Source organism: Cryptomeria japonica, chromosome 4 (assembly GCF_030272615.1).
Source record: "Cryptomeria japonica chromosome 4, Sugi_1.0, whole genome shotgun sequence".
NCBI classification, from domain to species: domain Eukaryota; kingdom Viridiplantae; phylum Streptophyta; class Pinopsida; order Cupressales; family Cupressaceae; genus Cryptomeria; species Cryptomeria japonica.
The window spans coordinates 270,990,948-271,018,102 of NC_081408.1; the positions used below are offsets into that span (position 1 = coordinate 270,990,948).

At 35.4% G+C, this 27,155-nt stretch overlaps 1 protein-coding gene across 2 annotated transcripts in view; it reads right to left on the reverse strand.

Annotated features, from left to right (window-relative positions):
* LOC131074037 (sec1 family domain-containing protein MIP3) overlaps window positions 1-22,979 on the reverse strand; it is a 98,370-nt gene extending 75,391 nt beyond the window's left edge. The window contains exons 1-2 of one of the 2 annotated variants that reach the window (XM_058010585.2): window positions 22,667-22,979; window positions 10,099-10,242 (exon numbers count right to left, since the gene is read on the reverse strand). In XM_058010585.2, coding sequence (XP_057866568.1) covers window positions 10,099-10,242; window positions 22,667-22,714 — 192 coding nt within the window. In that variant the 5' untranslated portion in view covers window positions 22,715-22,979. Of the gene's footprint in view, window positions 1-10,091; window positions 10,243-22,666 lie in introns of those variants that run through there. The other variant, XM_058010586.2, reaches the window with a different exon arrangement.
* Window positions 22,980-27,155: the final 4,176 nt, after the last annotated feature.

Consider the following 27,155-nt stretch of genomic DNA (forward strand, 5'->3'; position numbering starts at 1 on the left):
TTAAAACCTAGAGCCAAATTTGGCCTTGTCTAACAAACTTGAAACATTTTTCTTTCATACGCCTACCTTGCATAGCCCAGCATTGCTCTAAGATGGCAAAATGGTTAAAAAGAAGTAGAGAAATATAAAGCTCGATCCTTTGAGGGAAAAGGACACAAGGGTAAATCATAAGTCATATTTTGTTTCTTTTGGCCTTAGTAAAGCCGAGAAAAATGCCAAAAAGGGTTAAGTTATTTTAAGAGGTTGTAAGATAAAATCAAGTTTGGCATTAGCATGCGATATCGCCTAAGAATACCCTGAAATTTTCAAAGAGAAAGCACTTAAGGGGTCAAAATGCAAAAATAAAATAAGACAAAACACAAGTTCGGCGTTTTATAAGGTGATGTGTTTTTTTTTATCGTTTTGATTTTGCCTTGAAAAGTACTGAAATGGTGTTGTCATCAAAGTTTTAAGTGAAAATAACGAAGTTTGGTCTTTTAAAGAAAAATGAACAAAGGGCGAAAGGCAATTCATTCTATTTCAAAGCTCTTTCCATACCCGCCAAAATCACCAAACTTGCATCAAGCAACAAAACAAATAATTAAGTTTGGGCTTTTTCGACCCTTGTTAAAACCACTAAAAACATCGAAATGGTGTCATCGTTAAACATTTTAAGTGGAAAAGTAACGCCATGAAGTTCGGTCTTTTTTTAAGCAAAATGAAAAAGGACAAAGTAATATCGTGCTCTTCTAAACCTCATAAAAATACTGAAAGGGGTACGATTTTTAAGTGATCAAACCAAAGAAATAAAGTTCGGCAAAATTAAGATGTCGCTCTTTTCCTGTTTTTGCTCTTCACATCCCTGAAGAAAATACCAAAACGGGTTACATTTTAGCATTTAAAAGGGGAGTTCTAGCAAAATCGGCGAAAACATTTTAAAGAAAAAAGAGGCAACGTAAACCTTCTATCGCCAAAATAAACCTTGAAATCCCCCAACATCGCTATTAAACAAATACAATCGAAGTTTGAAAAAACAAAACAAGTGCATTTGAAAGAGAAGGCAGACACGAGGCAAGGAGGCTCCAAAACACGGCTTATGTCATGGCATTCCAAATCGCATCTTAAAAACAAAAAGTGAAAGAAGCATTTTAAAGAGAAAAAATAGCATTCCAATCAAAACGATGATGGGAGCATTCAAAACGTGAAGGGCATTCAAGTGGTCACAGGCGTACATGACAAGAACCGCTCCAACAAGCTTCATTTTTCATAAAAGTTTCCAGCATTGGCCAGCAAAATACTCCAATATTCCCAAGTATGTTCTTATAGTTGTGTTATCAAGCCAATGTGAGGTTTTGTGTTTAAAACTTGTAATAAAATCTTGCAACTAAAACTAGGGTTAACTAGACATGCACTTGTAGTTCACATGTTTTAAAGATTCATTCAGGAATTAACCCAGAATAAACCCTAGGTCAACTAAACACTATCAGCCTTAAAACAAAAATTTAAAAAACTTACCGGCACAAAATTCAGGATTAACAACATGAAGAGTAAAATGAAACTTGTTCCCAACAGGCTTGCTAATACTGAAAATTTTCCCAAACTTTGCCAAAATGGTCTTAAATAGCACAAATGCACATCAAATTCTATTTTCAAAAACTTTGCATAAGCTTTGAGGTATAAAACAACAACTAAATGCTACTATTAGTCAATTTAAAATTCAAATCTGCCCTTATGCCGTTGTGAAATTTTAATCTGAATCAATTCATCATTTTACTAACAATTATCTACTAACGCCATCTTGGGCACAGCTAACCCCTGTTTATTCATTTGAAAATCCCATCGTAATTCATGTCTTGGTGTGCAAGGTAGATGCCTCCTAAGGTGGTCGATTCTTCCAAGGAACCTGAAGCGCCAAGCACCTCTCAAACGTCCAAAGTTGAGAATCCCTGAAAGTTGGACAAGACGAAGTATGAATTTCAAGGAGTGTTGCGGGATTCCAAGGCTCTGAGTAGATGGGAGAATGTATAGGAGATACTAATTTCAGGCACACTGACATCCAACAATTCAAAGATAGGATGTATGGCCAAGAACCAAACTGGAGAGCTCAAAGGATGGTAGAGAGTGGGATAGCATAGGCCGCTGGTTTTCCACAAGCTATCCAGAACTGTGAGGTGATCGTAGAGTGCGCCAAGGACTATAGGCCAGCAGCGAGGGTAGTGTTCGTCAATGAGATGGTGATTGCAGATTCCACTCCTAAAGCCCTTACAGAGGTCTTTGGCATTCATGTTCATGAGGATGCAGTTGTTGTTGTACAAATGGATGAAGCACAGGCCATTTATGATTGGAATCTTATTAAATACAAGAACAAAATGAATGACAATTGGTTAAGGGAAAGAAGGCACCACGACTCCAAAATCCTTAAGAAAACCTACAGAAGCGAGTTTAACGAAGAATATGGGGATATGGTCACCCTCCTCAGCCTCCCACTCAGTTTGCAGAACTGCAGTAATGACACTCCTTGGTCCTACGACTTATACCCTCTTCCTATTGTTGTCAAATTGACTTGTATCCAATTTGAGTATGAAATAAGTGTGTGCTTGCAATGATGTGTGAGTGTGTTTAACTGCCTGATCAACTGCCTCCAAGAATAGTGTGGACCTCATAATCCTACATGATTGTGTGGTAGATGATCATCGCTGGGGCCAATTAGATCATTGGTGGCATTCATTGGAGAGTGTGCAAGGCTCTTCTAGCTCTATTGTGTAGTTGTACATTTCCATTGTTGCATTATTGAAGAAGTTGTGAATTGGGATCTTTGCAATCCTTGTATGAGTTGTATTGTGAACTTTTGATCCATCTTTGTAATTGATTATCATCCATCCATGTTTGGGATGTGAGCTAGTGTAAACATGTACTTATTGTCATTTGAGTTGAAATTGCATCTTGCTCTTAAACAAAAATCTCATATGCTGTATATTTTTTATTTATGTTGTTTGGGTTTAATTTGCACTCATGATGGAAATTAACTTATTGATCATGCTTTGATTTGTATTGAGATGATGGGAATATGTTGAATTCACTAGTAGTCTCCTTTCACTCTATGTCTATTGATTTAGAAGTCATGCTTGTTCACATGTTTTCCATGTCACATTGTGAAGAAAAGGATGTTGTATGTGAGTAGTAGTATTTGTGTAAAATTAAAATATATACTTTGTGAATTTTACACATGGTATATTGTACCATAGACAACACTTAAGGTGTTGATGTTATGGCTTATTGTAGATTAGGTTATTTTGGCTGGGCTAGGCTTGTCAATGTATTGGTCTTTGGCCTTTTAGCTCTTATTTGTGTTTTGGTTGATGGAATCTTGGTCCTAGAGGTTAAATGTGTTTTTAGACATCTTGAGAATCTCTTTGCTATCTTACATGTCAATCTTGGAGTTAAATGGGACCCCACTGGGTTGATTTTTCTATTCCCCTACTCAATTCGCTTGTTTCACCAAAAATGGGTGAACATCCCAAAACGGGTAAATGCAATGCCCTTCCATCAACTTTGTTTGGTGTCATAAGTCATGCCTTGTGAGGAATCAGTTTATTTCTTGGTAGACTAGATTGAGATGTGAATCACCCTTTTGTGCAACCTCCTAATTAGGCATTCCTTGTGGTTTGAATGACATTTCCACATTCTTTTGGATGCATGCTTGTCTCTTGGTTTGTATTCTAAGATGAACTGATGCTTGGGTTTCCTTGGACTAGGAAACAGAGGTTTGTTCTCAATCCATTATTCCCTATTCACAACAGATGGGATTAGTGGTCTAGTACCCTATCACCATTGTAAGAGTAAACTCTACCCTCTTGTATAGTCACCGTGATGATGTCATCGCATGACAAGAGTAAGACTTCAAGTTGTCCAGTCATGCTTTGTGCATGATAATGTGTTCCATAAGTGTCACTGTGTTGTGCTGCAGCAACTCTAGTGTCATGTCCCTTTTCCTGCCAATAATCTTGCTATTATTATCATTTAAAATAGTGTTTTTCGATACTAATATTATATATAAATGAATATATAATACTAATAAAGGTGGCACCAAATTTGGGTCCATGTGACCAATCCATGAGGGGGTATAATTACAAGTTTCATTCGTCATTTTGGGCATGGATTTTTTTATGAATTTCTTTACTTCTCGAGACTTGAGCAAACAAATCAAGGATGAAAACATTGATCACTGATTTACAAAGGTGAGGACGAAATCCCAAATCTCTTCTTGACAAATCTACACAAGGTTTGCAGGTGGACTGAAATCAAAGTTTGGTTCAACTTGCAGGCTTAAGCGATAAGAAGTTTCCAGCAAACTAAGATCATTGGTGGTTATCCAACCATTATAGGACATCTATTGCAGGTCTGTACCAGTCCAAGGGCAAATTAGGGCATAACTCAGTGTTTCAGGTTGGTTGAAGACAATTGCAAAGCAAATCTATGTCAACTTTGAATGCTGGCAGGAATCGCATGGGTATCTAGACATTATCCTTGGTCGCTAGATACTAATCATCAACAATTCCAAGGAGGAAATTCAACAAGGCAGCAATCCCATACATCACAGCTCCATATCCAGTACTGTCGCAACCTCACAGCAAAACAATGCATTCATAGCTCTTACGATCTGAGTTGGAAAAGCCAGCAACACAAATACTTATCAGGCAGTCGCAACATACAGCCAATCAATTGTTTGCAGGTCTGTGGATGTTGTATTCACTGATTCAACATTTCAGGTGCAGATCATATATAAATATATATGGGGCTGTATATTTGTCATGAAACAATCAAATAATTGTTACATTTTCTGCTGATAAACTTTTCAGTAGATTATACAACCTATGTTATTGATAATAATGATCATTGATGAAAGCATACTGAAGCTGTTCCTTTTCTCAGATTTGAAAAATTACTGTTTCATTTGAAGCATTATGGCAGTTAGATTTGGTTCCATTGTTTATTCCTAAGCAGAAAATACAAAAAAATTCAAAAGAAATCAAAACATCCAATTTGTGTTGCAATGTTGATTTTCCCAGGTTTTATTGGATGTATTTTAATGTATATATCTGATCCAATCTGATACTTGCATTCTTGGAATGCTATGTGTTCTCAAATTGAATAACATTATACCATATATATTCCTTTGGAGAGCCATGTCCTTGAACGGACATGTCTCTCCTTTAATTATAATAATTTAATCAATATTATAATGTTTCATCAATCAATTATTAATTTAGAATAATATAATAGATTAATATTGAATATTAAATTTTATATGATTAATAATAATATAATAATATAACATAATAATATATTATTATTAATCGACATATATTATATGTATTCTAAATGATCATTCGACTAAAGCTACAAACATTAACACTCCCTCTTAGCTAGGGAGGATGATCAGACATAATGTGTAGTGATCTCCCATGTCAACACTTATGGCCCTCACCATAGCTACACAAAACATAATTAACACTCCCTCTTAGCTAGGGAAGATAAAATCAATGCAAATGCATTAAGTCTAGATTAATTATGGAATAGAGAAAATATTATCTCACTATGATATCAGGAAGTATGGTATAAACAAGAATATCAAGGCACATGATATTCACCATAACTCAAAAATATCATCACAGGGGACCATAGTCTCAAGGTGTGAATTTGCCTCCGTCAGCGATTCTATTCACAAGCTCTTGCGTGGATTGCCTCTGTCGGCGATTCTATCCATAAGCTCTTGTGTGGATTGCCTCAGTCGGCGATTCTATCCACAAGCTCTTACGCGGATTGCCTCAGTCGGCGATTCTATCCATGAGCTCTCACATGGATTGCCTCAGTCGGCGATTCTATCCATGAGCTCTCACGTGGATTGCCTTAGTCGGCGATTCTATCCACAAGCTCTTACATGGATTGCCTCAGTCGGCGATTCTATCCACAAGCTCTTACATGGATTGCCTCAGTCGGCGATTCTATCCACAAGCTCTTACATGGATTGCCTCAGTCGGCGATTCTATCCATGAGCTCTCACGTGGATTGCCTCTATCGGCGATTCTATCCACAAGCTCTCATGTGGATTGCCTCTATCGGCGATTCTATCCACAAGCTCAAGTTATTGTAAGACCATCACCTTCCAATAACCTCAAAAATACAAGTGGAAATCATTTGGAAGTCGTCACTTCCTTATGATTTACACAAGGCCCATAAGGCATTAAATGATTTCATTAGTATAATAATCAATTGAATCAAGTTTTACCTCATAAGTGTTTCACCTTCAATAGTGAAAATCCCTCTCAATCACTATGATCGAAATTGTCACAAGTTGACTGAACCATCTGCTCCCTCTGAAGCTCAAGTTCTTGTATCAACCTCTTGTCCTCTTTTGAAATGTCAGACTCCCTCTGCATCTAGTCTCAATCATCAATTCGTTTATAAGCATCAATTTATTTCTCCCTTTAATTCAATTTTATTGTGCTTTCGTCCTTAAGTTTAAAACATTTCCTTTCATAAGGTGAGCCCATATAATAAATATCACGCATGAATCATCCCTCATCATAATTCCCTTTGAATGATGTAGAACATTTTCATAATTTTGATCAACACTTTCATTATGATCTGCCACACACAATTGTTAATAACTTTTGCAATTTACCAAATTTATCCAATCTCTTCGGTGAGATGTTATAAAATCTAATTACAAACATTTCCTCCAAGTTATAGCAAGATCCAACGGTTAAAACAAAAGTTATGACATTTTTCCCAAAACTGCTAACCCTAGGTAGGGTTTCAAGTGACCTGCACCAAAGTCGTTATATCTTGCACAAAACTGAATCAAATTTGATGAGATAAACATATTTGAAAACTAGAAACACAGATCTTTCCATCCATATATTATAGTCCTCATTTTGAGGCCAACCAAGGGCCGTACAATGGCATATTTCAGACTGAAAATTCTTAAAAAAAACTGAATTCTCCAACCCTCTCCAACCTCCAAATTAAACTTCACAGGCCTAAGCTCTGATACCATGTTGATTTTCCCAGGTTTTATTGGATGTATTTTAATGTATATATCTGATTCAATCTGATACTTGCATTCTTGGAATTCTATGTGTTCTCAAATTGAATAACATTATACTATATATATTCCTTTGGAGAGGCATGTCCTTCCTTTGGAGAGGCATGTCCTTGAACGGACATGTCTCTCCTTTAATTATAATAATTTAATCAATATTATAATGTTTCATCAATCAATTATTAATTTAGAATAATATAATAGATTAATATTGAATATTAAATTTTATATGATTAATAATAATATAATAATATAACATAATAATATATTATTATTAATCAACATATATTATATGTATTCTAAATGATCATTCGACTGAAGCTACAAACATTAACATGCAATAAATAGAAATGCAAGAAAGTTTGTCCGTCCATTTGTTCACCACTAATGTCTTGGATGAAAGATTGGACATTACATTATCTCTGTTGAATGCCATTCCTTTAATGATCATGTCTTCAGCTGAAGTAGGAGGTCTATAGGGTACCACTATGGTATTTATCAACCCCAAGAGTATTCCATTTCTTGATGTTTTTACAGCAAAGGTTGGATGATACGCTCCCTCTGAACAATGCAACCCTTACATTTGCGATTCATTCAATTGCTGAGCCTCACTAACTGCCTGTGTTTATCTGCAGCTTCAACTCAAAACTTTTTGTCTCTCTAGATAGCAATATACAAGGAAAACATGCAAGAAAATAAAGAAGCTGCCACCAAGACCATAGGTATGAATTTGCATATCAGCACAATTCCAAAAAAAGAGAAGTGGCATATAACGCATGTAAAGAACTTATTCAAATGTGGATTAACAAGGAGTGTCCATCCTGCCATATGTTTCATAAATTGTTTTTATATTAGATGATGCTTAATTACTGGAAAAAAAGACCTAAAATGCTTAATGAACAGTTTCAAAGCCTTTAACTTATTTTTTGCCAAGCCTGGAAAGACAATAATGATAAAAAGAAATAGAAAAGAGACCAGTCTTTTCCTGAAAGAAGGGCAAAACCAACCCAGTATGTAATCATACAGACATGAACATAGAATAGAAATCAGTGCAAATACTTGGATGTAGAAAGATGCATTTGAAAAATTTCAAATTATGGAGCTCAAAGTTAGATCAAGGCCTATGTTCTTGAAAGAAAAGCAGATTACAAGCTCATAGGGATTAAAATCAAGCAATAGCAATTTTTTTGTTAGGATTTGAATACAAATTGTGGTCATTGGTAAGCACATAGAGCACCTGTTCAATTTTCTGAATTCATGAGAGGATCCCATCAGAAAGAAGAATAACCAAAAATGTGTACAAATTTTTCATGCCCTGATAAGTTTGTAGAGCATTGGTTCAATTTTCTGAATTCACAAGAGAATCCTATCAGAAAGGAGAATAACCAAAAGAATATATGAATTCTTCACACCTTGATAAGCATGTAGAGCACCAGTTTAATATGCTGAATTTATGACAATCCTATCAGAAATGAAAATAATCAAAAGAATGTAATTGTTCTGAATACCTTCAGTCAAAAGGAAAATAGGTGTAGTTAGTCATAGTGTGTTATGCCCTAAGAGTAAAGATGACCGATTAAAGAAGAGGAATAACATCCTGCTTGGGTATCCTTTTGAGGGTCTAGTGAATAGTTGAAAAGACCAGGCGCTCAAAACTCTAGTGATTTAAATTTGTCAGTTGCAATTTATATACATGGGAGGATGGCATGCAACCATGCAGCAAATCCAAAAGCTTCGAAGCGAAAACTTGCAAGGCCATTGTTGAATGAGATTCAATAAGTGTTCCAAGACATCTTTTATAAGCATTTTATTCAAGAACAACAATATATCTTTGATAATCTTGCTCAAGATTTTTGTAATGTTAACTTCCATACTTTCATGTATAATAGCATTTTTGCAAAAAATTAAACACAAAATAATAGAGATTCAAAATCTCGTGAAATAAGAAAACACAACATATTGAATTCTTGCTCATGATTTTTGTAATGTTAACTTCCGTACTTTCATGTATAATAGCATTTTTGCAAAAAATTAAACACAAAATAATAGAGATTCAAAATCTCGTGAAATAAGAAAACACAACATATTGAATTCTTTCCATGCAAATATCCTGTAGCATGTGTAAGTTCATATAGAATTTTCAATTTAGGTTCAACTAATGTTAAAGAAATAGTTAGTCAACCTTGATCCACTCTCAACAAAAACGAAGTCTTTTAAGCATACAGACAGAGAAAACAGAAGTGTTCTTTTTTCAGTTTAGAGGGTTTTTGCTACTATGTTTTTATGGATGCCTCATAAAATTAGTTTCTACTAAGCTTCATAATCCAGGAAACACCAAATGACTACGGGATTTGGCCAAATTTATTTCCTTCATTGCTAAGTCAGGGATAAAGTAAAATTTACCATTCACTTAATTTTGTAGTGTTTGTGATTCTGTATGTTCATAGCTCTGCTTTTGACAAGAGGTATTTTTCAGAGTGTTTCAAATTATGTTGATTTATTAAGATTTAACTACATAGTTGTTGAGTCAAATTCATTGATCCATATTTCATGAGTAAGTAGTTCACATAACCCATCTCTCATGAATGCTCCACTTAGTACTCATTGCATCAAGGTGATGCTCACAAGGGTGAAGCACTAGGAATTCATTAGATTACCCATTACAGTATTAGTACAAATCAAGTATGCTTAACCATGGAATATCCCCCAAGATAAAGCCCTCTTTGCTTGATATCCTATCCACAAAACCTTCAGCAAGTATTGTGCCTTTTGAACAATTCATTGTGAAGCCCCCTTAGCTAATCAAATGACAGGTATGAGGTATTTTTTGCAGTGTATCAAATTATATCTGCAGCTAAAATGTGCAAATGAGAAAATCAATTTTTAAATTAATTACCAATTATATACCACAAAAATGAAATTGTGAACAATTTACCAAAAAAGCATTCATCAATATAGCCATTGAACTGGAAAATAAAATTATTGAAGCAAAAGGTGAGGTTCATGCCGCATACAACATTGAGAGGCAGTGCCTGTTCCAGGCTGCAAACAACCCTAGCTCCAAGCTCCAAGAGCACAGGAAGCCCACCAACAAATTGAAATGCCTCAGCAGAACCAGCATCCAAGTAAAGAACAGCATCCACCAGATCATCAGGGACCTGCAGATACAAAGCAGAAATCCCTGAGAGAACATTTTTCCACGCAGTAATATTAAACATCCCTTCAGCTTATTCACCCTCAGATTACTCACGTCTTCTAATTAGACACTTTTCTACTCACTTCTAACTATACACTTTTGTTGCAAACAAGTGCTCTCCAGAAACCAACATTCTTTTTTATCAACACTGATCTTTTACTGTAGAACCTAATTATTTTAGAAGATTTTGTAGCATGCCCATTCCAGCGAATATGAGCAAAAAACATTTGAGATTGTATTTTCATTTAAAGATTTCAGTGGACAGTGGTATAAACATTTCATAAGATATGTTATATTCCAAACGTGTGACTAAGAACAATTTAAGGCACAATTAGAGTAGCTGCACAAGTTCTCACTTAAAAGACATGAAAAAAAAAATTCTACTCTAACAGGAGCTTATATAAAACACTCTTCACTAAAATAGAAGCAGCAGAGTCATGAATTACTATAAATCCAAGTTAGCAATTCAGATTTGGATACACCACCAATATGGCAAAAAAATTGGTACTGGGTACATTTTAGGTATGTCTGTTTATATATATAAAATCAGAAATATTTAAATTTTAATGAATTTAAAAATACTAAAAGTTAATTAAATTTAAAAATATTAAAATCAAGTAAATTTAAATGTTTTAGAACTTATAACTAAGTATATTAAACTTTGGAGTGCCAATATGAGCACATAATGTTCAAACCTCATGGCATCTTTATGTTTCAAATTTAGAGGACTGACAGCATGTGCGAAGGAGCAAAGATTGGAGTGTGGCATGGTGAGCAAAAAGCAGGTGAACAACGCAGGCAAAGGATAAAATGGATTTTGTGAGCATAATGGTGGTCAATCAGGTGTTGTTCGGGACTTGCACATGTCACCTGGGCATGGTTTTGACCCTCTCAACCTAGCATATGGTTCGCCAAGAGATTCCCTTCCTTCTGCCTCCAATGTGCCTAGGACTTCCATCCATGCAAACAACTCCCAATCTTCTTCATTTATCTTGGCAACCTATTAGAACAGCACAAACCTTCACCATGAATGAAATGCATTTTGAAGAGAGAAAAACAACCCTAATTCCTCTCCAAATAAGACAACTCAATTTGTGGATAATAGGCAATAGCAATGATATGGCCCACGATTCTAGACTGGATCCTATTCCCTCCCTCTATTCACCTAGTAAAATGTTGTTTCCTTGGGTGATACAGAAGTGCTGCTAGCTGAGGATTCCATCAATTTTCACATCTCGGATGACAGTGGCAATGTTGCTTCAGCCGATGTTGGGAACTGTTATCACAAAAGCTCGCACCCTTGCTGAGCTATCAACTCAGCAACCTTGTGAAACATGGAAACAACCCCGAAGTGTGGGACCTTGCGCAAGGGTTTTGAATCTCCGGAAAAGGCCGGCTTCCTTCTCAAGCCAGGTGCAGGTGTTGAACCAATTCAACACTTCAAAACTAACTCCTAGGCCTATCCTAAAAAATTGCAGAGGTAAAGGGAAGAGAGAAATGCTTAAAACAAAAGGAGGTGATGCACCAAGAAGAGATTGTTTCTCTCCCTACCCGAAATGACACAAAGAATCAATTGAAACACCCAGGAGATGCACAAACTTCAGTTGTATGAGTGACCCCGATGCATGTAGGGGGTTGAGTCTCCGGAAAAGGCCGACTTCCTTCTCAAGCCAGGTGCAGGTGTTGAACCAATTCAACACTTCAAAACTAACTCCTAGGCCTATCCTAAAAAATTGCTGAGGTAAAGGGAAGAGAGAAATGCTTAAAACAAAAGGAGGTGATGCACCAAGAAGAGATTGTTTCTCTCTCTACCCGAAATGACACAAAGAATCTATTGAAACACCCAGGAGATGCACAAACTTCAGTTGTATGAGTGACCCCGATGCATGTATGGAGGTTAGAATTCGTTGAATGTCAAGAGGGGAGAAGGTTTCCCATGAGTCACACTCAGAAATAAATTTTAACACAATATATATGAGAGAAGAACCACAAAACATACACCTATGATGAAGGTAAGAAGCATGCACAGCATACATAAGTTGAAAGAAGGCAAGAATGGTAATTTCAATTAATTATAAGGCCAATGGCCAACTTACAATTGCAAAATACAGAATAATACAAGAGAAGTGGGAGAGCATAGAATAGCTCAAGCCAACAAGGAGAGAACCCTTTACAATGAGGCATAACAGCCTTTTATACTTTTTCAAACAGCTGCATCCAAGTAGGAAACCCTAACCATCATGGTCGAATTCATCCAAAAAGCATGTTTTTTCAAGGGTTCAATCATGCAGAAGGGGATGGGCTTATCACAAAAAGTCAAGCCAGCCCATACTTGACCATAAAAGCTCTTCAAATATGCATTTATGACCCCTACAAAATTCCCTGACAGGCCTGCAAACCTCATTAAATGCGCTCCTGTAGCTCATGGAAAGGTGTACAAGTCACAAAAGTTGGTGGAGCATTTAGGGCCTTGAGTGTTGATCACGCTGTCTGGAAGTGTTGCAAGCTAGATGGAGTTTAGAAGACTTCGAAGACATGGGTCACCGAAGTTGGGGAAATTGGAGACATGGGTCACTGAAGTTGGGGAAAACTTATGAACTTGGGAACCTGGGGGTTCCGGAGTTTCGGGGTTGAAAACTTAGGAACTTGGGAACCTGGGGGTTCCGGAGTTCCGGGGTTGAGGAATAAGGAACTTGGGAACCTTGACCCACAGAGAACCTAGCTACCTGGGCAAGACCCAGGCAGACCCAGGAGAACCAAGGCCCGTGGGTTCCCAAAAACGGGGCCCACAGGTCATAAAAACACAAAAACAATTTTAAAAAAACCTTTTTTAATATTTTTTTAACATCTAAACCCTAATTTTGCCCCTTACGATGCATAAAATGCATCAAAACATATATATAATTTTGATGTTTGAACATATATATAATATATGTATACATATTGTAACTAGGAAAATGGAATACATCAAAGCAATAAATATTAGCTAACCACAAAGCCAAATTGCAATGAAATAAAATCCTATTACAATCAATAGAAGAATTGAAAATAAGACATTCAAAATAAATGAAAAATCATCACCAATGTCTCTTTCAATTGACCTCCATTGTCCTTCTTTCTCCTTCAAATTATCTTGTTTGTGGATCTCACCTACAAGTGCAAGAGCAAAGTATGAAAGCAAGCAAGATGACAAGATGAAAATTGCAGCATAAGGATACTAGAAGCGTGGTTGATTGATTGAAAATGTGATTGATTCCTCTTTTCATTGAAGAAAATCATCCAATTTATAGACAAATTGGAGAGAGGACAAGATTAGCATGAAGAGATTTGAAAGGAAATTCAAATCAAGAATGGCAAAATTATGACAAATGTGTGACACTTTCTATGCAAGGTGTATGACAAATTATGACAAGTTGCTATTCAAAATGCATGACAAATTATGACAAATTAAGGCAAGTGGAAGCATAAACATAGGAGAAATAAGAGGACGAGGAATTAGGGGAAATATTAGAAAAATTAAAGAAAATAGGAGAAATAGAAATTAGGAATTAGGAGAAATTAGCAACTTAGAAAATTGAGGAAAAAGATGAAATAGAAATTAGGTGAATTAATTAATAGGTTTTCATCCATTAATTAATTCATGAAAGAGACCTAGGACTAAATAAATAGATTTATTTAACCCACAAAGAAGAAGAAAAGGATTAAATGAACAAATCATAAAACCCTAGAAATAAGAGGACAAGGAATTAGGTCAAGACAACAAGAAATTAATGTAGGTTCGATCATGATTCTGATTGGCAAAGGACCAATGTTGATAAATGATTGAGATTGGTTGACAAAAATCAATGACAAATTGACCAAGATTGACAAGGACATCAAATTGATAGGCGCCAATTGACGAGGAACAATGACTAATCGATCCAAATTGACATGATTGAAAAGGACAAGGATCGATGACGAATCGATCGCAAAATGACAAGATTGACAAGAACAAGGATCGATGACGAATCGATCGCAAAATGACGAGATTGACAAGGACAAAGATCGACCAAAATCATGACTGAAGATTGCTATCGACAAGACCTAATTCGAAAGCGAGAAAAATGAGGAATGCAGAAGAAGGACTCGATGCTCGCAAATGATAAAGACCAAGTGGGCAACATAGAAGAAATGTTAATGCGACACAAGAACCCTAAAATAAGGCAGTGCGCAAATGTTAAAGTATGACTCCACAAGCGTTGACCATTTTTAGATGTCTACACATATATATATAAAATTAAAATATATATATGTGTGTACGGACGTACCCGTACCAAAAAAAAAAAATTGTAGAATCCACGAATCCGTACCCAAATCGATAATATATATATATATATCAGTGACTTAGGATATTTCCATAGTCTACTTTGGAATTGACAAAACTGGGAATTGAAATCTTGTTGAAAGTTGTCATTGATGTCAACGTCAGTTTGAAGTAAATCCTTTTCCAATAAGGATAGGCTGGCTACATCTGCAAATATTGGCGTCCAAATCAGAAGTCAAAACACATTAAATGAATAAATTTATATTTTCTTATGCTGGCCGACCCCCTATCCATCTTGGCGCCCATTTTCATATGTCAAAAATAGATAAAATATGTTTTATACTATGGGCAGACCTTCCCAAGTGTGGTACCCACTTTTGTAGCATTTAAAATCAAAATAAAAATATTCAGAAGAGGGCTGATCCCTTAGAGATGAGTGCCCATCTTGGGCAAGCAAAAAAATTAAAATTAAAATAAATTGTTACTATTTTGGGCCTACCTCCTTGAAGAGTTGCCTCTCTTAGGTAAAGAGGTGTTTTTGGAAGGTATAAATAGAGGTTGTTTTGACAGATAGAGGTAAGCAATTCATTAATATCATTTGTGTAAAGAGCAGAATCAAAACGTATTTAAGTGGAGATTTTTGAAGACATATGAGCAGATTTATCAAAGCTTTATGATGGAATCTATGAAGTAATTTTAGGAGATTATATAAGCAGATTTTGGTGAAGTAGTGAGCAGATTTTTGAAGGTGATTCAGGGCAGATCCAAGAAGAAGTAACATATAAATTATTTAATTGTTTATTAGGAGGTTGGTCCCTTCTGATTGAGGAGATTAGGAGGTTGGTGTCTCTCATTGAAACAGATTGGTGTTTCTTGCTGGGTTAGTGCCCAATTGTAGGGGATTGGTGCCTCCTATAGGTTGGTGTCTACTAAAGAAGCTATGTTAATAAAGTAGGTTGGTGCCTACAAGAAGATCTATATAAGCAATATTTTGCCGTGGTTTTCTCCCACAGCAATATTTTGCCGTGGTTTTCTCCCACAAGGGTTTCCACATAAATCAGGTGTTTTCCTTGTGTTCCATATTTCTAGATCTTGCATGTGTTATATTGTTGTGGATGATTAAATATTGAAGTATTAATGTTGTGGTTAATTAAGTTTTGAAAAAGAGAAAGTTTGATTTTAAGAGGGTAGATATGCTTGCCTCTAAACCTCATGTATTTAAGTGTCATTGGTTCATACATAGTGGCAGCCTAACTTTCTATTTTCTACTTATGAATTGCAGGTTGGCTACTTCATTGAAGCCCATTATAGCAAGCCTTGTGTAGAAAAACAGGCCTGTGCCAATGAAAGAAATGAAGTTTGAAGAGACTTGCATGAAAGCTTTTCCCACTGCAGTCATTATCACTAGAGGAGAAATGCTAACTAAAATATCTGGAATTATCAAATGGTTCTCCTTCTTTCACCCTTCTCTTCCTAGGAACTCTGTTTAGCCAGTTATGTATTTATTTTCATGCTTGAAAGGATGTAACAAATCTTGGCCAGGGAAAAAATTATGAGCCCTCAGCTATAGTCATAAGTTAGATGTTACTGTCCAGATTTCAAGTCTGCATTGGATATACCCTATATTATTTCTAAATGTTAAAGTATGCATTTTAAGAATGCAAAATTGATCCATAATCTAGGGGGGCAAATGAATTTACAATTTTCAAACTCCTCTATACACCTTTGCAACCATAGACTAAAACTAACAATAGAACGAGTGTCCACCCACTTCCAGACATGGGAATCCTTTGATCACTTGGAATATATATTACAAGCATTATATAGAATACAAGGCATAATTGAACGCCCAAAGTCAAGAAAACAAAGACAAAAATCTCCTTATTGCTTCCTCTTCTTGCAAGTTGTATTCAAGTGAAACCATCACTTTACATTAACCAAAAAACCCCTTTAATTGCAAAACCAGCTCTTTCAACTAGGGGTTGGTTTCAAAACCCCCCCAACATTGCAAAACCACCCAGGCGATTTCAAAATCACCACCAATTTTCACTCTTCAATCTTCTAGAAGGCATAACTTGTGCATATGAGCTTGAAACAAGGTGTTGTTTGTTATCCTCGTTTTTTAATTTTCCAAAATGTGACAACCCCTACAAATTTTTGCTTAAAATGTGTCGTTTTTGTCTCCAAGGCATGTTTTATGAGGTGCAAAACTCACATTTGTTAGTGTCAAATCATCGGGGTTTGTCTTTGCCATCGTTCTCCAGGTTTTGGTAAGTTTTGGCCTTCATTTTCCTAGCTTTCTATGCAATTTCGGGTTTCAGAACAGTAACTGCAAGTTGGAGATTTTACTCTAAGGCATGTGTTCCGAGGCAAAATTCTTGCTTCTTTCTGAACTAGACTAATCTTCGATTCATCCTTGATCCACGTTTCAAATTTCATCATGTTCTGAGTTCGTTTGCTTGGTCTTTTCTTCAAAATCGGGTTTTATTCTCTGGACTGCGAGTGGGAAATTTTCCTTCTTTTGCAAGTTAAGAGATCCTTTGTAGTTGTAGGGGTTTTTTCAAGCAATTACAAGTAAAAGTTTATTAAAGATGTGTAGCTTGTAATTTGCTTTTTCTTTTCCATTTTCCCCTTTTGCTTTGTAGGAACTTTTTGGTCAAATAACAAGTAAATTTAAAAATTCAAGTTTATGAAAACTTGTAAGTTCTTTAAAAAGTTCCTACTTTCTTTATTGTGAGCTTGTAATAGGGATTTTAAAACCCAATTGCAAGTGTTTTAAGTTCTTTTTGATGTGCTCTTGCTTCTCCAAAACCTGATTTTGCAAGATTGAAGGAAAAGTAAGTTTTTTTAAAACTTGTAAGAGGGTTTTCAAAACCCGATTGCAACTCTTTTTCTAAGTTCTTGTGCCCCTTTACCTGCTATCGAATCTGCAAAACCCGACCACATTTTCCTTCAAAGGGAACGATTTGTGTTGGTTTTTTCCTTCAAAGGGAACAAATTGTGTTGGTTTAGAAGCAGCGATTTCTAGTGTTTTTCTCTTGAATCAATTCTCATAAGAGTGGCACCTTGAATGCATGCTCACGTGGGGATTTTTGGCTCCTATTTTTGCTGTTTTAAGCCCCACGTTTTAAGCGCTTTGACCACATATTCCGCCATTGCTGTGATCCGTTTTGCATCCAACCTTCAATGTGAAGTATTTGGTGCCAAGTGGGTTTCTTCTTCCAAGCTGTTTTTTTTGTGCTTTGGGTTGAATGCCAAACAGTTTTACTTGGTGGCTTCTTCATCTATTTATAGAGCATTTTGGTTCATCCCAAGCTCATTTATTCTTGTCTAGGGTATTTGATCAAGCAAGATTTCGGATTTCTATATGATCTTCCCAAGTTGTTTTTCTCTTTGAATACAACTTATGAATTTGCAAAGTTTTTCCCATTGTATTTCAAGTTAAATTTGTCTCTCATACCAATCATGGCCTATCAGAGATGTCTATGTGCATTCCCAATAAGAAAAACTTGTGTTCTTCCCTTCAAGTAAATTTGCATTTTACTTGTAATCAGGATTTTGAAACCCGATTACAAGTGCAAGTTGTAGTGTTCTCTTACTTGCAATTAGCCTTCCAGAACCCCAAATTGGTCCAAAATGCACTCAAAAACACTTGAAAATGAGTCTTAAAAGGCCCAATCGGGATTTTGAAACCCGATTACAAGTGCAAGTTGTAGTGTTCTCTTACTTGCAGTCAGCCTTCCAGAACCCCAAATTGGTCCAAAATGCACTCAAAAACACTTGAAAATGAGTCTTAAAAGGCCCAATTACAAGTGCAAACTTGTAGTTACCCATTACACATATGAAGTTGCATGTTTGTTCTGCACAATTGCAAGTTAATGCTCTTGTTTTTCCACACCTGTAATGTAGTCCTCAAAACCCGAAATTAACTTGTGAGCCCATTTTTGCATCAATTTATCCCTTCCCTTGTCAATCTTGTTTGCACACATGACCTACCAAATCAATTAATTAAGGTGTGGACCTTATTTTGCAAGCAGATTCCAAGATTGGAGAAGAACAACATGACGGAGCCACACAAGGAGATGGATAAGTGATATGAATGATTGAGAGTATGGAATGCTTTCAAGACAGAGATAGGCTTCTTACTTCAGCCTTGCAAAGATCTTCCCTCCTGAAAAGCCAGTACTACCCCAAGCAAGAAAATAAAATTGAAGTTCATTGATTAAAGGCACAAAGACTATCAAGGGTGCAAGTTCTTGTTCCAGTTCAAGATGTCATTTACCTCGATCACAGAATGTCTTGTAGCAGCATGAAGATCATCACAGACAAAGGATAATGTAGTTAGAGTCGTGTCTTCGGACACATAAAATAGTTTCAATTTTGCATTTGTAATTTTGTTTTGACAAATTACATATAAAAAAACAAGTTTTGTAATTGCAAGTGTCACTTTCACTTGCACTTTTGTAAAATGTAATTACATGTAAGGCAACTACAAGTTGAGTTAGATTAGGACTGTAGTTCAAATAAGTCATGGTAGTTGAGAGAATTTCTCAAGTTAGTTGGATCCTCCCACCTTTTTCTCAAGGTTCCTCTCCTATAAATACTTGAGGGGGTCTATTGTAGTCTAGATCTCTTGGCAATGCAACAAGACTCTATCAATTTGTATGTACACTCTAAGACTTTGAGCTTAGTTGTAAATCAGATTGCAATCAATTAAAAGAGGCAAATTGCTTTCAAACTTTGTGTTGATTCGAGGTGTTATGTGACGACATTTTTTGGAGATTGATTGTGAGTTTTGAAGTGTTATACAAGAGGGATTCAAGCTCAATCTTGCAGACTTTGAGCTGCTTATTGCGTTTGGAGTTTTAGATTGGTTTTAAGATTTGATGTTGCAGAATTTGAGCTGCTTGTCACATTTGAAACTATTGTAGGACGCTCAAACAAAGGGGTAACTTGCAGATTTTATGCTGCTTTTATTTTCTATGTTTGTGCATAAGAGGCACATCATGTAGTTAGACTTTAAGCTGCTACATACTATGCTTAGTTACCAAAAAATCATCTAAAAAGGTTGATAGGAGAGTAGATAGTTGAAGGCTTTGAGATTTCTTTCTGTTTTCCCGTCCCGGAGAAGCAACGGAGGACTTTGTGCCTTTATGAAAAATTTGCTTCTTTATTTAGTTTACTTCATTAATCATTTGTGCTTTCAGCTGTGATTCTTTTTTGAAAGAAGAGAAAAGAATGTGTGTCTTTTCTGAAATAAGACAACAAGACAGAGTTTCACCCACATTTAGAATAGATTTAGAGTTAGAGTTTAATTTTGAATTGTTGAAGTAGAAAGCAAAGGGGGAGCCTTCCCAAAATTAGCAGAGTTTTTATACTCACACACTGTGGCTAAAACCACAGTTTTGCACATCTTCCCAGGTGTACAAAATTTTCAACCGACATTGTTTTTTTAAAATCTCACACCATTTCAAGAGTAACCCAAATATGCAAACACATTCCATTTTTAACTTATCTTCACATTTATGTTGCCCCCAATGGTCCAAATGTCTCATTCATCTGATGTTTTGGATCAAAAGGGTGCATCAAAAACGTGTTGTTGAGTATTTTATTGATTTCTCTCCATTCCTGAATATTTCTGGTGTTGGGTACAGTCAACTAAATCTGTCATTATATTATCCACATAAGGACCAGTTACCAAAGGTTGTGATGCAAAGCTGATGGTTGGCAAATGACATTCCACATTCTCCTTCTAAAAAATGATTACTCTCACTTCAACTGTCAACAGACCCTGGTCAATTGACGCCACTGCAGTTCTACACTTTTTCATAATTAGTTTAAATGTTACTTGTTGTAATTGGAACTCTGTACACTTCCATATCATCATCATTGTTTGTGAATCCAAAATATTGCACAAAGTGAAAGGGATATTTGTCAATAACATCTTTGAAACAAAATTTATAATGACTGAATTCTAGCTCAGATTTCCAGTGACAACAATAGCAGAAGATGTACAAAGTTTCCAGGTTCTATAGCCTCCATGGAGGAATGCCAGGCAAATCCTCTGTTTTACGGCTGACTTCATTTACATTCCTGACCAAAAAAGTCAATTGAACAATAGGGAGCTTCTTTGTTATCTAATTACTATTATCATTTGGATGAAGAAATCCCTTATAAGCTTGCATCAACTTTTGTTGCCTTGAATTCGCCAAAGCACAATTACTGATCTTGTTAGGGTCCTCTAATAATTCTGTAAACAGACTTCAACAGGACCTGCGAAATGATTACTTTCCAGATTACCCTACTATACCATAAAATATGCTAAATAAATCAAATTCATAAGATAAATAAACCTATGGTTATCCTAAAAAATGAAATGGTTCGAATTTAAAAGTAAGGACTAAAGTTTGAACTCCACTGATCAGTCAAATATTCAGATATTTCCAAAACATGAAGAATTTAAATAAATTTAGTTCATAACTACAAAAAAAAATTAAAATTGAATAACTTGAGTCCTTGATAGCATTCACCATTCAAGTTAGGAAAAATGCAGAGTTCTTAGTAAAGAACAAAGAGTCTCAATTGAGACCAATGCAAGCAAGCAAACAATTCAACAACAGCAAACTTGACATTGAAAAACATGCTGTCCAAATGATACATTTTAATCCTTTTCTAAAAGTCAGATTAAATAGACCTCATCCGAGCTGTGATGACATAAACCATGAAAGCTGCATGAAAAAATGTATCGTCCAGTGTCTACTGATCCATAACAGGAAAGTCATTATAAGAAGATTCTTATAGAACCAAAGCCCTGATACAAAAGTAAAGACATAAAAACCTAAATTGGGTAAACTGCACAGAACTATTGGGCAGGCAACATAAACTTTGTGCTTGGGACACAAGTTAGTTTCACCACAGTAAACCATGATAACATTTAAATTTTTGTTTTCCCGTCAAAACTGGCTTGTTCAGAACTCCCACTTTAAATATTGGATTCAGATCTCTCATGGTGTATCCCTCACTATGGCTTTTGCTTCACAATATAACAGTGCCAGTATGTCTTCTACATACCTTTATAAAAAATCATTGCCTTCTATGTTGCTTGTTTCTATTACCATGTAGTTTGGTCATGTCACCTTAATCCACAGAAATGTAGTTTAAGAAACAAGTTGCTTCAATTGATATGCTTAGAAAAACTCATGGCAATTTGAAAACATGAGTAGATCAACAACTACCCATACAATCTCCAATGCCTATTCTATCTAGCATTCTCCATTCATAGATATAATTTGAATCCATGAGTATCTGAAAACAGAAAAATTGTTAGGTGGTGTGAGCTCAAGTTGTAAATCAACAAGCTTTCCAAGCAATAATCCAAAGTTCAAATCCCAAAAAAACATGTTAAAGTGAAAATTTGAAGTATTCCTGCATCCAGTACCAGGTAGGTTTACCTCAAAAGACAAGACTAGAGGCAAGAACTAGGCAAATTTGAAGTAACAGATACCCTTTGCTAATGGAATCTAAGCGAAAAAGTATGGTCAAGCCTTCTATAAAAGAAAGCAGTTTAGCAAAAGATAGGACACACTTCCTTTTTCTAAAGTTCTCACTATTATAGTAGCTGAATTCTTCTAGAAGATCATAATTTTAGTTAAGTTAGTCAATTAAGTATTGTTAATCTTTTTTCACAGTTGTTTCTCTGCAGATCAAGATTCATTTAGAATTCAATCTGACTACAAGAGAGAATGTATGCAAAAGTTTTCTTTCAAAAACCCTACGCTTATAATCCATTAGTGGATGATTCGGGTAATGCTGATGACAAAGGGCTGGTTCATTTCTCACCACCACTTTTATTAGAAATTTAAATGTTGGCTTGGGTTTATAATTCAATTCGTGTCAACACCAAATCGCATTTCGCTTCCAATAGTGCATAACATACGGTTTTCCATTGACGCAAGAAAAACCCATTTCACCAGATACATTAGCCAACCATAGATCTCAAATTATCAATATTGATTTCAAGCGTGGAACATTAAGTAGCAATCCGAAGAATAAACACAGCGGTAATAAAAGAAAATAAAAGCACCTGGTTAAGGGCTCGAAGACATGAATTGATCAGGTCCACTCCAGCCATGCCTGGTTAAGTACGTCTAATTTTGAAGACAACTTTCTTAGGATTTCACTGTTGTCGTCACAATCTATCCATTCCCATTCAGTACAAACCAGGGGAGAGAGCAATTTGCCTCGAAAACTTGTTATACGGCATATTTACCTGCATATATATTCTTCTTCCAATTGGATTGGTGGAAGTAAAATCCCATTCGGCATTAAAGTTCAGACACCGTCAAATTATGGAATCCCTTCGAGACTCGGGAAATTGACTAACCTTCGATGAGCGGAAATAAATTAAACCACTTACATTAAATATTTAAATTAAAGAATTCAATCGTTAATACTAGCAATCCACCTTGGTGTGAAATGGGTATGTCGAGTTAAATATTTAAATTAAAGAAGTCAATCATTTACAAACAATTAATAGTAGCAATCCATCTTGGTGTGAAATGGGAATGTGGAAGAGGTGTGGAAGGTCAATTAGGGAGGAATTTGGTACATTGTTGTCTATGTTGTACATGAGTTCAATTGCTATAATGAAATATATGGGTAAAGAGAGGGAGACATATCAGGTAGAACTTGTGTAATGTCTCTTTCATTTATTTTTCTATATTGCATACTGCTTGATGTGGTCTTGGCATGGTGTCGGTGGTTGTGTCATTTGTAGATTGGATGTGGATTATTTTTGTGGTGTTTTGATCTTGTTTTAAATGCTTCATTATTGCAGTTTGTGACTTTGAGTGTTTATTATATGTTATATTTTGGTAAATGTTTTGTGATTGTTCAGGACTGGTGATGTGTTGGATTGCTTCATGGTGATCTTGGTTATGTTGTTGCATTGAGATGTGTTGTTGTGAGAACTATTGCATAGTTGATTTGGATAATTGACTTATGGGGTTGTTGTTATAGTGTGATATAGAAACCTAAGGTGCTTTGATGACTAAGATAGATTAATGTCGTGATTCAAAATTACTATATGTGAGATGTTGATATAAATGTTGATTTGATTAATTATTAGAATGAAATAAGTGATGCTAACTTTAGCAGTTGATTAAAAGTAATAAATCATATTTTATGTTATTTTATTTGTTTAAGGAATTAAAATGTTTATAGTTTTGATTAATGATAGTCATGTTAGATCTAGTAGTTCGGTATTTTCAACTTGATTATGTTATATTGGTTTGATAAGATATCGTGTTACTAATGATGCTATATGTGACTTTGATTAGGAAATAATTATGTGTGTATTTCAGTTATATTATCTTATATATGTATATGCATAGGTATTTGTTGTGTTTTGGTCGATGCATGCATAGAGCATTGACTTCACCTGGCTCAATAAGTCTGAGTGTGTCCATATCCTCGACAATGGTTACAAGAGATAGCACATAAGCCATTAATGTTACCTAACCCTAGCCATAGTTCCTAATTTGGACAATTTGTCTAATTATATGTGATTACACCTTCGGTTGCCTTTTTGGTAAAGTCCAACTACCCTAATGCATATTTGTGTAAGACTCATAAAGATTGTTTGTGCATAGTCAATGAATTGTAAATTGTCATCTTTTAATATGCATATATTAATGATATTTTAATTTTGTGAACTAATTTAATATTTAATTGTGAAATATGTGTTATGAATATTTGTTTTAATTGCTATTTGCCCAATTTGCCATATGGGTGGTTATTGGGGTTAAATTTGGACTTCTAGAGGATTTTAATTTAATTTTTGAAGTTATTTAATGTTGATATGACTTTTAATTGTTTAATGGTTATTTGATGCTTTTGAAATATTTTTATGGGACTTATTTACATTTATTTTATTATGAATTTCATTGGGGAAAGTTTATGAATGTGGGAATTAAATTTTTATTTAATTATTTATTCATTTGCTTATTTTATTTGCAAAAAGTTAATTGAGTTTTATATTGGAAGAGTGTTGATTTTTTACATAGTATTATTGTTCAGATTTTTGGAGCTCTCAAAAAAGTCCTACATTTGGATTTTGGATTGGTGAATATGGGAGTTTTTCGTGATGGAATTTTGTGGGTAATGGCTCGTTGGAATTGTTTTAAGAAATGGTTCTTGTTGCATTGTTGCCATGCCCTTGTTTTTGGTATGTAGAATTTGGTCTTTGTTTGAATTTTTTGGCAATTCGAGAGGTAGGAAATTCAACTTATCTTCCATTCCTCCATCTTATTGTTTAAAATTTGTTGCAAATGATTAGTTTGATCAAATAGAGCATACTTTCTTTTGAAATCAAATCATTTCATGGCTTAATTTAAAAGATCTCAATTTTTATTTGAAGCCCTTGTTTTGTGAAACAAGATGCTACCCAATTTTGTGTAGAGTTAATGTTCGGTATATTTTATTTTGGAATTGTGTTGTTGTGCATTTTTCCTTAAATGGGTCCCTTTTTGTTTTTGATTTCAGGCTTTATGTGTATCTAGAGGTCCATCAATGGTAGATAGCCTCCATGACTAGTTTTGGTCTCAATTTGGGAATTATTAAAAAGTGGATTTTGATTGTTTTGAGATGTGATTCTATTGTGGAATAATGATATTATATATGTAAACTTTGATATGGGATCGATTGGGATCCATTCTCTTAGTGTTTGGCCATTTGGTCAATTGGTTATATTTGATGATTTTTTGGCTCAAATTGATGAAAAAATTTAGTTTTGTAAATTGGAATCTTTGTCATTGGTTTAATATTTTATATTTCATTGAGCCTAGGGTAGGTAATAAGGCCAATGATGAGAGTGGTTTCCAATGGGGGTCAGGGCACAAAGGTGTTGTTAGGTTGACTCATTGGGCATTTTAGTAATCAATTAAAAACTAATGACATGTTAATAAAATGAACCAAGATAAAGTGGATGCCCCTGTCATGCCTTGAGCCCTTCTACAAACTAAGGATGAGTTGGGAAGGTTTGGCCATCCATGGGGCATTGATTCAACATGATCAAATCTCCTTGTCTATATGAGAGGATACTCATTTTCACGTGACCCATCCCTTCATGCTACATGATGACACTCCTTGGTCTTGTTCTCTGTGTACCTAGCCTTGTAGATATGAGTAGTACCCAAAAGATGATGTGCCTTCCATATTGATAGTTTTTCACTTTGGATTCATGTTGCTTCCCTATATGTGGGTCATGGTGCTATGAGATGCTTGAGATGTTGGTCGGTGAGTTGATTTATACTTGATGACTTGTTCCTCCTTGTTGGGTGCATCCTTACTTGTATGTGAGTTAATGAATTGTATTGAGTTTGTTTCTCATTATACTCTTACCTTGATGTTGCATTATGATTCTTGTTGGTTCAAATATTCATGTTGAGTGCATATTCCATGCTTGGCTTTGTGATAGCCTACTAGTTCCACTTGTATGTTGGTATGACTATTTGGGTCATGTGACTATATCTATGAGCATGGTGGGGTGGACCTAAGGATTCCACATGGTGAAGTGGAATTGTAAACCACCATTAGGGACCAATGGATTTGGCTCATGATAGGATTGGAGAGTTCTTCCACCTTCCTCAACACTATATCTTCTTTATTATCCCATTCTGGCAAGAATGTAATCATTATATATTATAATTTAGCATTATAGATTGTTAATGATATGTATATGGAACACTCCTTTAGGAGATCAATGTAATTGGATATAATTGTATCATATGGATATGGATTAGTGTTGTCTTATGTGCTCTAGTGTTGGAATCAGGCACAAGTTAGGATCTTGTATGTTCATCATTTCTTTATGCATTATGGATATGTTATAGGAACACTTCTATTGTACTCTAAAAATGAATGTACAGGTAGTTGGTTTAGTTGTGGAGATCAATTTAGTCATCTCATATCATGGGCATGAGTCCTTGACCAAGTTAGTGTGAGTTTTAATGGATCGGAGTCATTTTAAACTAAATCGAGACTCCTCGTAGGGTGTCTTGAGCTATCTCTATTGAACACAAGATATCACTAAGAGGGAGGGTGAATCAGTGGTATTAAACAATTTAAAACAATGTGTGCAACTAGTAGGATAATGAAAGCACTAACAAGCAATCACACACAGCAGCACATCACATAACATCGGATATACGAGGAAAACCCAATGTGGGAAAAACCTTGATGAGAAATGTTGTTGGAGATCTACTGCTCCAATCCAGCCTCACAGTGAAATAATAATTTTACAATGTTTATGGCACCAACCCAAGGAGCACCAACCCCTGAAATGAGCACCCACTCAGTGAAATACAATGAGATATAAAATCAATACAATGATAAACACTTGGTTACAAATGAGTTTTGTAGCACCTGGAAACTATTCACTGTTGGCTATACTCTTATCTATCACACTGCTTCTTCTTATCTATCGGTCTTCTGTTCTTACTTTTTGAACCCTCTACAACTCAGTTTTAGCCTCGTCGGATCTTCTCTAAAACTCACTCTACTCTCCTTCACTC